The sequence below is a fragment of the Geotrypetes seraphini genome, chromosome 5, assembly GCF_902459505.1.
Source record: "Geotrypetes seraphini chromosome 5, aGeoSer1.1, whole genome shotgun sequence".
NCBI lineage: Eukaryota > Metazoa > Chordata > Amphibia > Gymnophiona > Dermophiidae > Geotrypetes > Geotrypetes seraphini.
Window position 1 is genome coordinate 176,832,055 of NC_047088.1, and position 12,651 is coordinate 176,844,705.

The window sequence follows — 12,651 nt, forward strand, 5'->3', positions numbered from 1 at the left end:
TTTCAATAGTATCCTTCAAGGATACTTTACACAGAACCATCCGCTCCTGGGCAACTGTCGGCTTTTCCCCCCTTCTCAGTTTAAAAACTGCTCTATCTCCTTTTTAAATGTTAGCGCCAGCAATCTGGTTCCATCCCAGTTAAGATGGAGTCCATCCTTTCATAACAAGCTCCAGGTTGTCCAGTTTCTAACAAATCTAAAGCCCTCTTCTCACCCACCAATCTATTTAAGACACCTGTATGATGCTCTACTTGAATTTCTAATACCAGGTGCTTATGTTATAGAGACAGGTATGTACTGTTTCTTTCACATCTTTGGGGGTGGGGTGGGAGGAAGTCATTGACCACTGGGGGAGTGTGTGTGTGGGTGGGGGGGTCATGGCTTAATCCCTCCAGTGGTTATCTGGTCAGTTTAGGTACTTTTTTTGGCACTTAGATGCTTTTAAAACAGGTCTAGCTTGAGATATCTAAATGGTGTCCTGGATGTCTTGAGAAATGTTTATCGTCACAAGATGTCCAAGCGCTAAGCAAGCCCAAATCCTGCCTATAACATGCCCCCATGCTCAATGGACAAAAAGCTTAGCAAAACATCTAGAAAGTTGGTTTCAAAAATCAGTACTTGGATATTTTGGCAAGAAAATGTCCAAGTGCCAGGTTATGCCATTTTTTTGGACATCTTTTTTTTTTTTTTTTTTTTTTAATGAGCTCCTTAAGCTATATTCAGAATTTTAATTTTATAAGTAAAGGCTGTACCACACCACCAACTTACCAATAAAGGCTATACAATTGTCTTGAATATAAGATGGGCCTTTTTGAAAATGCATGTCAAAGCTGCTCCTACAGGTATTGGTCTTAAGCCATGCAGCCTCTTGGATTTTTAAACTTTCTACTTGGCTGATAATTGGGCTAACATTGAAATCCATGTTGTTATTCATGCTCATAGATTGGTTTAAAAAGTTATCTTATAACCATTAAATCATTATCATTTGGAAGACGCCAGATCAGTATTAAGCTGGTGATTAAAGCCAATACCAGTGCATTATCACCTCTAAAACTATTATTGTTTCTCATGTATTTTTCTCTGCCACAAAAAAAATCTGTTCTAGGGTTTGGTCGTTATGTCTGCTGAGTTGGAAGAAGTAGTAAGTAGCATTCTGACTGGGAAAATCCCTGGAATGTGGATGAAAAAGTCTTATCCAAGTCTCAAGCCCCTTGGCAGTTATGTAAATGATTTTCTTACAAGACTTAAATTCTTGAAGGTGAGTACACTATGATTAGCATTAATATTCTTATTCTTGACTTTCTGCATTATTTGTAGGATTCAAATGACTTGGTTCCATGGTATCACATAAACACATACGCCCCCTTATACTAAACCGCGATAGCGGTTATTAGCCCAGGGAGCCGCGCTGAATGTTCCATGCTGTTCCCAATGCTCAGAGTTCCTATGAGTGTCGGGAGCGACACGGAGCATTCAGCACGGCTCCCTGCACTAATAACTGCTATCGTAGTTTAGTAAAAGGAGGGGATAATTATCTTCTAAAATAGTCACTTTGAAGAACTCCATACTTCTTGACAGAATGTTTGCACCCTCCCCAGGTATGATGGGAGGAATAAATAAAAAAATAGTATTGCACTACAGTTTTATATCAAGTTCAAGTGAAACTTAGTATTACTATATAATACATACCATTACTTTATGGATATAAAGAATTAACATGGCCTAACTTGTGTGTTTGTGGTATACTGTACTTGTGAGTTCATCAATGCATTTAAAAACCTGCTATAAATACAGTAGAGATTTTATATTTTGGAGGTTTTTCATATTAGAACCAATATTGAGGATCAGTAATTATTAAGGTGACCATTTATTTTTTTCCTCAAACCCCCCCCCCCGCCGCCGACGTCAATTCTGACATCGGAGAGCATATTCCAGGCCAGCCAATCGCTGCCTGGCTGGCTTGGAACTTCCTCTCCAATGTCAGAATTGACGTCGGGAAGAAGGCTTCTGGGCGGCAAGCAGTAGCAGTGGCAGACCGGGGAGGGGTGTGGTTTGAATCGGCACTGGAGAGCGGCTAGTAAGCAGCAGCAGAGGCGGACCGGGGGGGTTGAATAGGGCGCTGGAAGGAGGCTAGCTTTGGCGCGGCAGCAAGGGAAGGGAAGCGATCGCCGGTCCCGTTGTCCCCACGCACAGCTTTGGGACACTGTCCCTGAAAACGGGACATTTCAGCGTGTCGAACCTGTGTGTGTGGCCAACGGAACAGGGGATCTAAAAACGGGATGGTCCTGTTCAAAACAGGACGTATTGTCACCTTAGTAATGATGCCTAGGTCCTAGATCATATAAAAGTCATTTAAACTGAAAACTATTCTAAAGGTTTACCAAAGCTAAAATAGGACAGTGTATATATTGCAACATGCACAGAAACTAAATAAATGCAAGATTTTGAATAAATTGAGAATAACGTTCTTTTGACTTGGCTATGTAACATCCAAACCATTTCTGTTTCCAAAATTGCCAGCATAGATGCAGTTACATATGCATATTTTTCTTAATTTCAAAAAAATGATACATTTACATCAACTACTTTATGAGTCATTTTGCAATAGCATTCTTTAAACATTTTCAGCTTACATTTGAGAAAATTGCTAAGGTCTCACTCAAAGTGTAGAAAGTTATATATTATTCTACCTCAGAATGAGAATTTAATATAGCATACAAGAAGAAGCAAGTAGTTTCTCCCTCCAAGCGGCTAGTTTCGGGAGCCCTTTCCAGCAGGGCACCTGGCCTCATCTCCACTCCTCCCCCTTTCCAGCAGAGGTGAGATCGAAAGGGAAGCAGGGGAAACTTTTCTCCCTTCAAATTTTTCTCCCTTCAAGCGGCCAGTTTTGGGAGCCCTTTTCAGCAGGGCACCTGGCTTCATCTCCACCCCTCCCCCGTTCCAGCGGGGGTGAGAACTAAAGAGAAGCAGCGCTAACGGCGCTCGGCACCAGCGGCACCAGTTTCGGGAGCCTTTTCCAGCAGGGCACTTGGCCTCATCTCCATCCCTCCCCCATTCCAGCAGGGGAGAGAACTAAAGAGAAGCAGCGCTAACGGCACTCGGCACCAGCGGCCAGTTTCGGGAGCCCTTTCCAGCAGGGCACCTGGCCTCATCTCCACTCCTCCCCCTTTCCAGCAGAGGTGAGATCGAAAGGGAAGCAGGGGAAACTTTTCTCCCTTCAAATTTTTCTCCCTTCAAGCGGCCAGTTTTGGGAGCCCTTTTCAGCAGGGCACCTGGCTTCATCTCCACCCCTCCCCCGTTCCAGCGGGGGTGAGAACTAAAGAGAAGCAGCGCTAACGGCGCTCGGCACCAGCGGCACCAGTTTCGGGAGCCTTTTCCAGCAGGGCACTTGGCCTCATCTCCATCCCTCCCCCATTCCAGCAGGGGAGAGAACTAAAGAGAAGCAGCGCTAACGGCACTCGGCACCAGCGGCCAGTTTCGGGAGCCCTTTCCAGCAGGGCACCTGGCCTCATCTCCACTCCTCCCCCGTTCCAGCAGAGGTGAGATCGAAAGAGAAGCAGGGGAAACTTTTCTCCCTTCAAACTTTTCTCCCTTCAAGCGGCCAGTTTCTCCCTTCAAGCGGCCAGTTTTAGGAGCCCTTTCCAGCAGGGCACCTGGCTTCATCTCCACCCCTCCCCCGTTCCAGCGGGGGTGAGAACTAAAGAGAAGCAGCGCTAATGGCGCTCGGCACCAGCGGCCAGTTTCGGGAGCCTTTTCCAGCAGGGCACTTGGCCTCATCTCCACCCCTCTCCCATTTCAGCAGGGGAGAGAACTAAAGAGAAGCAGCGCTAACGGCACTCGGCACCAGCGGCCAGTTTCGGGAGCCCTTTCCAGCAGGGTACCTGGCCTCATCTCCACTCCTCCCCTGTTCCAGCAAAGGTGAGATTGAAAGGGAAGCAGGGGAAACTTTTTTCCCTTCAAGCGGCCAGTTTCTCCCTCCAAGCGGCTAGTTTCAGGAGCTCTTTCCAGCAGGGCACCTGGCCTCATCTCCACCCCTCCCCCGTTCCAGCAGGGGAGAGAACTAAAGAGAAGCAGCGCTAACGGCACTCGGCACCAGCGGCCAGTTTTGGGAGCCCTTTCCAGCAGGGCACCTGGCCTCATCTCCACTCCTCCCCCGTTCCAGCAGAGGTGAGATCGAATGGGAAGCAGGGGAAACTTTTCTCCCTTCAAGTGGGCTATCGCCAACCGAAAACAGCGGCCACATCACTGGGTCTCGAGCACCGCTCCGCTCCCCCCCCCCCCCCCGAGCCAGCAGGGGAATCTTTCCCCATGTTTAAGTCTAATTGTGAAATCTTTCATCGTTAAGCATAATCGTGAAACCATCCAACTGTAAAGTTCATTTACTAGCTCTCAAAAAAAATATATATATATACATAAAGCAAAAGTAATCAAAAAATTATCTTAAATACCTGTTGAATCTTATAATCTGTTAAATGCTTGCTGTCTTCTTAATTTTTGTCAATTAATTGTTGTCAATTCTTAACTAATTTGTTAAATGCCTATTATATCCAAAAATCTATGCTAATTTGAATGCCGATTTGATAGCCAGATTATCTTCATCCCCCTTCCACGAGATCATTTTCAGAATAACTCCAATTCAGAAATGCTTTACTAGATCTGTCCAATATCGTTTGTGCTGATACCTAGTACGTTATTACCTAGTCGCTCCTCCATCCTTAACCTACTCTCACACGCCTTAAACAGGCCATCTAACCCATAGATTTCTAATCTCTCATCATGAAGCCACCTTCATGGCTCCTTCTTCTCCTATTCTTCTCTTCTCTCAAACTCTTCCCCTGCCTGACACCCCCTGCCCCCAACCTCCTCAATTCTACAAATGCTCGCAATATCTGCCCTGGTCTCAGAATTACCACGCTCATTCACCCCAAACACCACCCATCCTATAAAAACCCTTGCAAAGTCAACCATGCCTCTCTAAAACCTGTCCTCGCTTCCACTCCCCCCAACCTTGCCTCACATTCTCTCATCCTAGTCCCAACACTCTATTGCAATGCCAGATCTGCTTGCAATAAGATACAAATCTTGAAGGACCTACTTGAGGATTCTGACCCCGGATTCCTATTCATCACAGAATCTTGAATCACAAAAGATGACCAATTTACTCAAAACGAACTCTGTTCCCACGGCTACCAAGGCCTCTTCTCTCCCAGAACCAACCGAAGAGGACGCGGCCTGGCCCTCCTTTTCAAATCATTCTTCAATGTCCAACTCCTTGAAAAGGTCAGCCACTCCTCATTAGAATACATGTTAGCCTCAGTCAATGACGAATTCCACCCTCATCCTCTGAGTATCCTGCTTCTATAAAGCCCACCTGCCCCTTGGAACAATTCCTCCGAACTTGTCTTTGAAACCATAAGAAACGCCTTCCTCAAATTTCAAAGATTACTGATCATCGGAGACATCAGTCTCCACCTTGAAGATGTCACCAACAAGGATACATCCAAATTTAATAGCTTTCTCTCCGCTTTAGGCTTCCCCCCCCACACTCTCCCCAACCCACGAAAAAGGCCACACACTACTACTCACAAAACCTCAACTGACGACATTCGCTGGGAAATTGTCCCCTGGTCCGACCACTACCTAGGGGCCTTCTGTCTCCCCATTTTCATGTCACATCTCAGGCCCCCATCCCGCACCTCAAATTCTATTACCTTTCATTAAAAAATCTCGTGCAATCTGTTCTGGATCAATTTTCTCGACAAATTTTCCCCCATCTCTAAACCTGCAGAACCAGAATCTAACTGGCAAAATTGGGTCGCCCTCTCTGAGTCCACCTTCCATTCCCTCGCCCCTCTCTCCACTAAAACCATTTCCTACTCCCGTAAGGCCCCTTGGTACCTCCCATACCACAGAGAACTGAAACAGAAATGCCATGCTCTGGAACGAAAATGGAAAAAAATCTAAATCCCCTACAGACAGACTCTCCTGGAGGGTCAACATTAAAATCTAAAAAAAGCAAGGAAAAACTTCTACGGTGACAAAATCTCCAAATCCAACAATCAGAGTAGCACATTATTTAACATCTGGCATTCCTTAACCTCCAAAAATGACTCCATACTTCCCTCCTCCCCCTCAGCCGATTCTCTAGCAAAGTTCTTCAACGATAAGGTCTCCATCTTGAGGCGCTCCTTCCCACCTGCAATCTCCTACAAATCTCTGATTCCAATTGACCCCAACCCTATCCCAACAGACTCCTACCCTATCCCAGAAGACAGATCCTGGTTTTCCTTCGAACTTGTTTCCGAATCCCTGGTCTATAATCTCTGCCTCAAATTGAAATCCTGCAACTGTACCTTGGATCCTTTCCCCTCCTACCTCTACGAGAACACTCCCCCTCAGGCCATCTCATCTCTTACCATTCTCATAAACTCCGCCCTCCATTCGGGTCTCTTCTCCCCAGAAATGGGCCATATTTCCTTAACCCCACTACTGAAAAAACCTGAGCTTGACCCCTCTACACCATCCAGCTAACATCCAATAGCTAACATCCCCCTTCTTACCAAGATGCTAGAGTCCATCATATCCACTCAACTATCTTCCTACCTTGAGAAATTCACCATTCTTCAACCCTACCAATACGGCTTCCGTCCCAATTTCAGCACCGAATCCCTTCTGACCTCCTTAATCTCAAAAGTTCAATATCTCCATTCTCGCAACAAGTTCGCCGTCCTTCTTCAATTCGACCTCTCTGCAGCTTTTGATGTCGTCCATCATGATATTCTAATTTACCAACTCACCGAGATAGGCGTAAACTCCACAGTCCTTGACTGGTTCTCGAAGTTCTTACGCTCCCGCTCCTACATAGTCAACATGAAGGGCACTTCTTCCTCCCCCTGGAACCCGATCTGTGGAGTCCCGCAAGGCTCACCTCTCTTTCCTATCCTCTTCAACATTTATATGTCCTCCCTTAAACTCCTCCATCTCTCCCACCTTGAAACACTCTACACTTACGCAGACGACATCTTTGTCCTCCTCGAGACCGACCGGAACCTCACCAACCTCTCGGCGAACATATCCTCATGTATATCGAACCTTCAATCCTGGGCCCACACTGTGCAGATGAAACTGAATGAATCTAAAACAAAACTTCTCTGACTCGGCCCAAAATTGGACCAACTGCCCACCTCCATCCCACTGTCCTCTGGCCCCACTCTGCAGCTTGAATATTCTAGTAAAGTTCTGGGGGTCTTCATTGACTCTACACTTTCCTTCAACGACCACCTCAACTCCCTAGTAAAAAAAATGTTTCTTCAGCCTTCACATGCTGAGAAAAGTGAGATCCTGTTTCCATCAAAAACACTTTGCCGTCCTTGTCCAATCCACCATCCTTTCCAGACTGGACTACTGCAACTCTATCTACCTTAGCCTAACAAAGAAAAACCTTCAAAGACTCCAGCAGATTCAGAATACCGCTGCTAAGCTTATCTTCGCAAAAAGCAAATTCGACCACGTCCCACCGCTATTATCCAAGCTCCACTAGCTTCCGATTATCTCCAGAGTCCACTTCAAATGTGCCTGCCTCACTTTCAAGATCCTACACGGTATTCTCCCTCCCTTCATTCCTCTTTCTTGGAACTCCTCTAACCCCAATTCTGCCAGATCCACCCAAAAACTGAAACTTTCCTTTCCCTCTCTAAAAGGCGTTTCACTTGTAGGAAAACTAGGTTTTTCCCTCCCTTTCAGAATCACTCAGCTCTGGAACAACCTTACCTCCCCTCTGAGGAATCTGAGCTCCCTCCAACTCTTCCGTAAACATCTGAAAACCTGGTTATTCTCAAAAATGTAACTCCTCCTCCCTCTCTGGTTATTCTAGTCCTCTAAATTTTCTCTTCATTTTGCCTCTTCCCTCCACTGGAGTTCCTTTCTACCCTAACTCTTGTTAACCGTGTCGAGCTTTACGAATGTAGAGATGATGCGGTATACAAACCTAAGGTTTAGATTAGATTAGATTAAACCCTACAGCAATTAGAATGGGAATATAATCTAGAGAATAGTTCTATAACTTGGCACAAGTTAAGTGTCTCAATGCTATGTGCTGAGTGCCAATTCTATAATTGTATTTTGGTGCCAGGATTGCGTTACAGAATAATAGTGTAAGGCTGCATTGATACACCTGCATTTAGGCAAGCCCACTTAGGACAATGTAATGCTGTCGTAAGTTGGCATGCCTAAATGCACCATGCAAGGTGTGCAACTTATAGTATTCTATAAGGTGTGTGTATAAGTAGGAGATACATCCATATGCCTCCTTGCTGTTACACACTATGGACTAGATTCACTAAGCAAACCAATCATAGAAACATAGAAGATGACGGCAGAAAAGGGCTACAGCCCATCAAGTCTGCCCACTCTGCTTATCCAATTTCCTTATCTTGACCCTCGTAGGGATCCCACATGGATATCCCATTTATTCTTAAAGTCTGGCACGCTGTCTGCCTCGATCACCTGCACTGGAAGCTTGTTCCAATGATCAACCACTCTCTCTGTGAAGAAATACTTTCTGGTGTCGCCATGAAATTTTCCGCCCCTAAGTTTGAGCGGGTGCCCTCTTGTGGCTGAGGGTCCCTTGAGAAAGAAAATATCATATTCCACTTCGACACGTCCCGTGAGGTACTTAAATGTTTCGATCATGTCTCCCCTCTCCCTACGTTCCTCGAGAGTGTAGAGCTGCAATTTGTTCAGTCTCTCTTCGTACGAGAGACCCTTGAACCCCGAGATCATCCTGGTGGCCGTCCGCTGAACCGATTCAATTCTGCGCACATCTTTACTGTAATGTGGCCTCCAGAATTGCACACAGTACTCCAGATGAGGTCTCACCATGACCCTGTACAACGGCATTATGACTTCAGGCTTTCGGCTGACGAAACTTCTATTGATACAACCCAATATCTGCCTTGCCTTAGATGAAGCCTTCTCCACTTGATTGGCAGTTTCATGTCTGCACTGATGATTACTCCTAAATCTCGTTCTGCTGAAGTCCTAGTTAAAGTTTCTCTGTTCAAGAAGTACGTCCTGCATGGATTTCCGCTTCCGAGGTGCATGACCTTACATTTCTTAGCATTGAAGCCTAGCTGCCAGGTTGAGGACCAACTTTCCAATGTAAGCAGGTCCTGCGCCATATAATTCTGTAAACTGCATTCACTTACTATATTACATAGTTTGGCGTCATCAGCGAATAGTGTTATTTTACCTTGAAGCCCTTGAGTCAGATCCCCTATGAATATGTTGAAAAGGAGTGGACCCAGGACTGAGCCCTGCGGCACTCCACTGGTCACCTCCACTGGTCATGTACCAATCGGTTTGCGACCCGATTCCCCTCTGATCCGATTCACTGACCTCTGTCCCGATCATCCTCCGATCTGCGAATGCAAATGAGGTGGAACAGCATTCAAATGATGACAGGCAGCAATTCACTAACAAAAACCCTGAAACACCGACTGGGTTGGCTGATCACAAACAAGCGACTGCTAAGGACCAGTCATTCACTGGTTTCTGACTGCCATCTCCTGCTCACTGCTGCTGTCTACCCCAACTCTCCAGCTCTCTGCCCCCAACTCTCCTGCTCTATCTGCCCTGACTCTCGTGTGCGCTCTGCCCCGACTTTTCTCCTGCCACCATGCTCTGCCTCAAATCTCCTCTCCTGATCCTTGCCCTGACTCTCTGCCTTTTTTCTCCTGCTGCCCTGCTCTGCCCCGAATCTCCTGCACGGCTCTCTGCCCCTGATTCTCCTGCTCTCTGCCCCAAGCGCTGCCCTGGCCTTCCCCCGCAGTGAGAACCCATGGTTTTAACCCACAGGTTTAAAGCGGGTTAAAACCATGGCCTCGCTGGGCTAGGTAAAAGTAAAAAAAAAAAAAAAAAGTCGCTGCTCTTCGACACATACACAGACCATCTGCGTATGGTCTGCTCATGTGTCGGGATCGCTACAGAGCGATCCAGGCGGTCGGTTGGGAGCGTGAATCCGATCACCCTCATTTGCATGAGAGCGATTCGTGAATCAGCCCCCTGGACACGGATTGGATCGGATCCCTCCCGGATCAGATCCAATCCATGTCCATAGTGAATCTAGCCCTATAGCACTTACATGCTTATCCCTGGATTCTACATATGACACCCAAATTGCCAAAATGTGAATGTAAATTAATTGTTTAACAAGCTAAAAAACAATTATCGATGTTAATTGGCACTGATTAAAATTTGCATGTGCATCTGGCTGTGCGCTATTCTGTATGACATGGCTTCTAACTGATAGCAAGTAACTCAAAAGGGGACATAGTTATGGGTGTATCAGGGATGTTCTGAAAATATGAACACATAGTTATGGAATACTACCTCAGTGTGCCTTACTTGGATGCCAGCATTTACATCACATTTCAGCAGGTGTAAGTATGACACCTAAAGTTAGGCATAGTTATTGGCACTATGCATTATTCTATAAAGGGCACCCATAGGGCAGATTTTTTTATGCCGATTTTTGAATCCAGTCAATAATGTAGGGGAAAAGATGTAAAAAAATAAAAAACAACACCTCACTCAAAATTGATATCTGGGAAAGTTCTAGTAGTCACACAAAAAACCCAACAACCCAGAAGTCAGATCAGGTATGCTCAGAGACCTGGAGATCTATTGGAGGTACCCCCAAATATAAGGACTAACCATCCAATCATTGCATACAGTGTTTAAAGACTTGTCAGTATCGTGGTACTGTATAACTTTTCTCAGCTTCAAAATGTTTAGTATTCACTGAGAGTAAGCACTTATCTTATAGATGTTCCTAGGTCCAATAGGTCTCTGAGCATACCTGACCATCAATATGTATCAGAAATTCTAACTACCAATCTAGTTTATTGACTTCTGGGTTTTTTTTTTCTTTTTGTGACTACTAGTACTTTCCCAGATATTACTTTTGAGTAAGTTATTTTGGAGACATCTTTTCCGCTACATTATTGACTGGGTTTTTTCTTTTTGTGGCCATTTTTTGAAAGCCATTTAAAGAATTCCCCCTCAGTGCACTTGCAAATGTAGATGCCAATTAAAGCACCACTTATGTGCACGAGTCACATATAACTGTATGAACCCAGTTTTAGAATTGCCCTGCTGATTATTAGAACAGCAGCTAAGAACCAGGGTCTCCCACTGATGTTCTTTGTGACCTTGTATAAATGAGATTTTATGTAACCTACAAATTTTACCTAAATTTGTTTGAAGCTCAAATTTGGGAAAGGGAAATAAACAACTGAAGTTTAAGTTTTCAAGTTTTATTAGGCATTTATATACTACCTATCAAGATTATCTAAGCGTTTTTTTACAATCAGGTACTCAAACATTTTCCCTATCTGTCCCGGTGGGCTCATAATCTATCTAATGTACCTGGGGCTATGGAGGATTAAGTGACTTGCCCAGGGTCACAGGAAGCAGCACGTGGTTTGAACCCACAACCCCAAGGGTGCTGAGGCTGTAGCTCCAACCCACTGTGCCACACACTCCTTTAGAAAAATGCAATTTATTCTGTGTGTAATGATTGTAATTTAGATATCTTAGTTTTCCTTATGAACACTCAGTGGAGGTATTGCTATATAGTGTGCTAAAATTAAGCACTAAGCTAATATTCTATAACAGCATCTGGGTGCCCGGATTCTGTTATGGAAATACGAGCATAAGTTAACAGCAATGCACTTACATGTAGGAGCGACCACATACACCATCTCGTAAATATTTTTCAGCCATGCCACTCTAAACTCGGGGTCTCATCTAGAGGGCCTCTGAGCATGTGCAAATGTTAACCGATGACATCACTTGCATATGTGTGACATCTTCACATCAATGTTCACGCATGCTCAGAGGCCTTCCATATGGGGCCCTGAGCTTGGGGTCCTTCCAAAACCCAGACAAACTGCTGGGTTTTGGAAATCCCTCTGTCCTGTAACCCTAAAATTCTGGTACGCCAGGAGGCAGAGAGGAGGATAGGTGCTGGTGCCCGGCAGTGACAGACATCTATCTCTCACAGCACACCTAGAATCTTACCATGGCACACAGTTTGCGATACACTGCTATAAATGGTAAAAATGTGCATGCTTAAATGTTGGTATATATGCTTGCAACTTTAAATATTTTGTAAGTTTAGCACAGTGTGACCTGCCCATGCCCTTCCCATTTGAGCATCCCTTTTGCAGTTACACATTAAGAGCCCCTTTTACAAAGCTGTGGTATTGATGGGATAGAAGCCCATGTTGCTTCTTAGGGGGGGGGCTGGGGAGAGGGATTGGGAAGGAGTAGGTGGGGAGGGTTGTTTATGGGATTTATGAGTGATGGTTTCTTCAGACAGTCAAAAAGAAGCAACCTTCATAGGATAGTTTGGGATTGGTCACTTTTGGGGGGCATAGGTACTGGCTGGGATGCCCGAGCCCCTTTTAGTTGGAGTAATAGTGACTTGTGCTGGCCCCCATGTTTACTGCATTCTGACTAGTAAAATTATCTCTTGAAATGTTGGGGGCATCATTCTCCAATAAAATGCAGTAAGATCTTACAGACGTTGAACAGGCATGGGGCACATATCGCTTTATTTCAGGAAACTCACTTGTCCAAGCTAGAACA

General features: G+C 45.2%; 1 protein-coding gene across 1 annotated transcript in view; it reads left to right on the forward strand.

Moving 5' to 3' along the window:
• Nucleotides 1-12,651, forward strand: part of DNAH7 (dynein axonemal heavy chain 7) — a 707,015-nt gene that overhangs the window by 655,456 nt on the left and 38,908 nt on the right. Inside the window, exon 58 of the mRNA XM_033944671.1 lies at nucleotides 1,106-1,258. Coding sequence (XP_033800562.1) covers nucleotides 1,106-1,258 — 153 coding nt within the window. The remainder of the gene's footprint in view (nucleotides 1-1,105; nucleotides 1,259-12,651) is intronic.